General features: G+C 32.1%; 1 protein-coding gene across 1 annotated transcript; it reads right to left on the reverse strand.

The window, feature by feature from the left end:
* Nucleotides 1-430: 430 nt before the first annotated feature.
* Nucleotides 431-1,385, reverse strand: LOC114260196 (ethylene-response factor C3). The gene has a single exon (XM_028200249.2). It carries the CDS (start codon nt 1,219-1,221, stop codon nt 610-612), a length of 612 nt encoding a protein of 203 aa, XP_028056050.2. The 5' UTR covers nt 1,222-1,385; the 3' UTR covers nt 431-609.
* Nucleotides 1,386-1,847: the final 462 nt, after the last annotated feature.

Here is a 1,847-nt window from a genome sequence, read left to right on the forward strand (position 1 = left end):
TTTTATTCATCAATTTTGTTGTTTAATAACAGTTCAATCGTATGCATGATTAATTGAGAAGGAAAAAAAACAAGAAGAAAAGAACTAAATGTCGATTCATTATTTCAACTATGAATCACTATTAATTAAGATCTTAACTTTACTCAAGGAAATATTATTAATTTTCTCAAAAATATATTTTCCATTCATTTAAAGCACGTGATTAGACATTGTTATTTTAAAAGAACATGAAAGCAATAAAAGCAATTCTAACCATAATGCAACTTTTGAAATTCGAAAAGAACAAATTCTAAGTTGGTAAGTAAAATAAGTGCATCTTTCTACATAATATATATCAAGCTACAATAATTGAGGCATACAAGATAATAATAACAAAGAAAAAAAATAAAAGTTCATGAGATCATTTTCAAACTTACGAAGAAACAAAAGGTTGTATGAGTAGAAATTTTAATTTTTTTGATAATCACATTCGCTTTACAATAATTCTTTTATATTAGCATGAGACAAATTTATAATAGCTCCTATATTATCACGGGCGAGAACACCAATTAAAAAATAAAAATAAAATTGAAAAATGGGTAGGAAAAAAAAAAAAAAACTATAACCATTCTAATAAGATGAACTAAGTAGCTCCTCTAAATATTCAGCTCCCAAGTCCTCTAATACCACCACATTCTCTACCTTGATATCTTTAACTTTACATCTTTTATTACTGCCAACTGAGTACTTGTTTCTCATTGAGTGTCTCCTCTTAAGTGCCACCACCGGAGAACAACCATCTTCACACCCACACTTGATATCCTTCATAGATTCCCGGACTGTCTCCACCGGAAAATTGAGCACCGCCGTGGAACCCCTCATCGAGAAGGCGGCCTGGTCGTAAGCCAAGGCGGCCGCCTCCGCACTATCAAACGTCCCGAGCCAAACCCGGATTCCGTTTCTCGTTGAATCCCTGATTTCGGCGGCGAATTTTCCCCACGGGCGCCGCCGAACCCCTCTGTAGGACTTTTGTTTCTCCTTGGAAGTGACTTCCTCGTCCTTGATTGCTCTAAAGGACGAGGAAATCGTTTCAGAGGAGTGAGCCTCGGCGAGGACTCCCAGAAGAAGCATTTCTTCCGAGTCGTTGAAATCAAATGGAAGGGAATTGTTGTGGTAGAAAACAAGGTCTTGGTCCCAGGAGAGGGGTTGTGAATTTGGGTATTGGGTGGAGAGGGAATCCATATTGGAAGAGGAGAAGAGAAGAGTGTTTGTTTGGGCTTGAATTTTCTAAAGTGTTTGAATAACTAACACCCTTTTATACACAACTGATAAATGATTAAAATTTTAAGAATGATTGAATTATGGATTAAAGGGATTGAAAGGTTAAGGTTTTGGCTAAAGTGGATGTCTCTGCATTTAAATAAAGTCTCCTTTGGGACGATGGTTAGTTTTTGATTTTTTTTATTTTTTAGACTAAAAAGTTTTGTTTATGATGAATTTTTTGACTTTTTTTAATTTTTATGAGAGCAAAAACGAAATTATTATGGTTTAGATGTGACATTTTATCTTATTGATTTTTTAATATATTTTGTTTTTTTATGATTAAAATAATCAAAAAAATCCATGCTAAACATAGCTATAATATTGGTTATTGTATTGATGTGGGTTTAGAAAATACTATAGGTCTCAAATTTTTTACTAAATAAATGATAAAATGTCTCACATAAATATAAATAATACATTCATATAAAATATTTAATTATTTATTTAATAAAAAATTTAATATCTCTAACATTACTTTTACATAAATGGGGTTATGGGTTTTTTTTCTTTCTTTCTTTTTTCTTTTTTCTGCAGCTGGTTTTTAA

The sequence above is a fragment of the Camellia sinensis genome, chromosome 12 (genome assembly GCF_055761805.1).
Source record: "Camellia sinensis isolate YWXY chromosome 12, ASM5576180v1, whole genome shotgun sequence".
NCBI lineage: Eukaryota > Viridiplantae > Streptophyta > Magnoliopsida > Ericales > Theaceae > Camellia > Camellia sinensis.

Excerpts from the sequence above, each read along its gene's own strand:
- LOC114260196 (XM_028200249.2), bottom strand. The coding sequence starts at position 1,221 with ATGGATTCCCTCTCCACCCAATACCCAAATTCACAACCCCTCTCCTGG.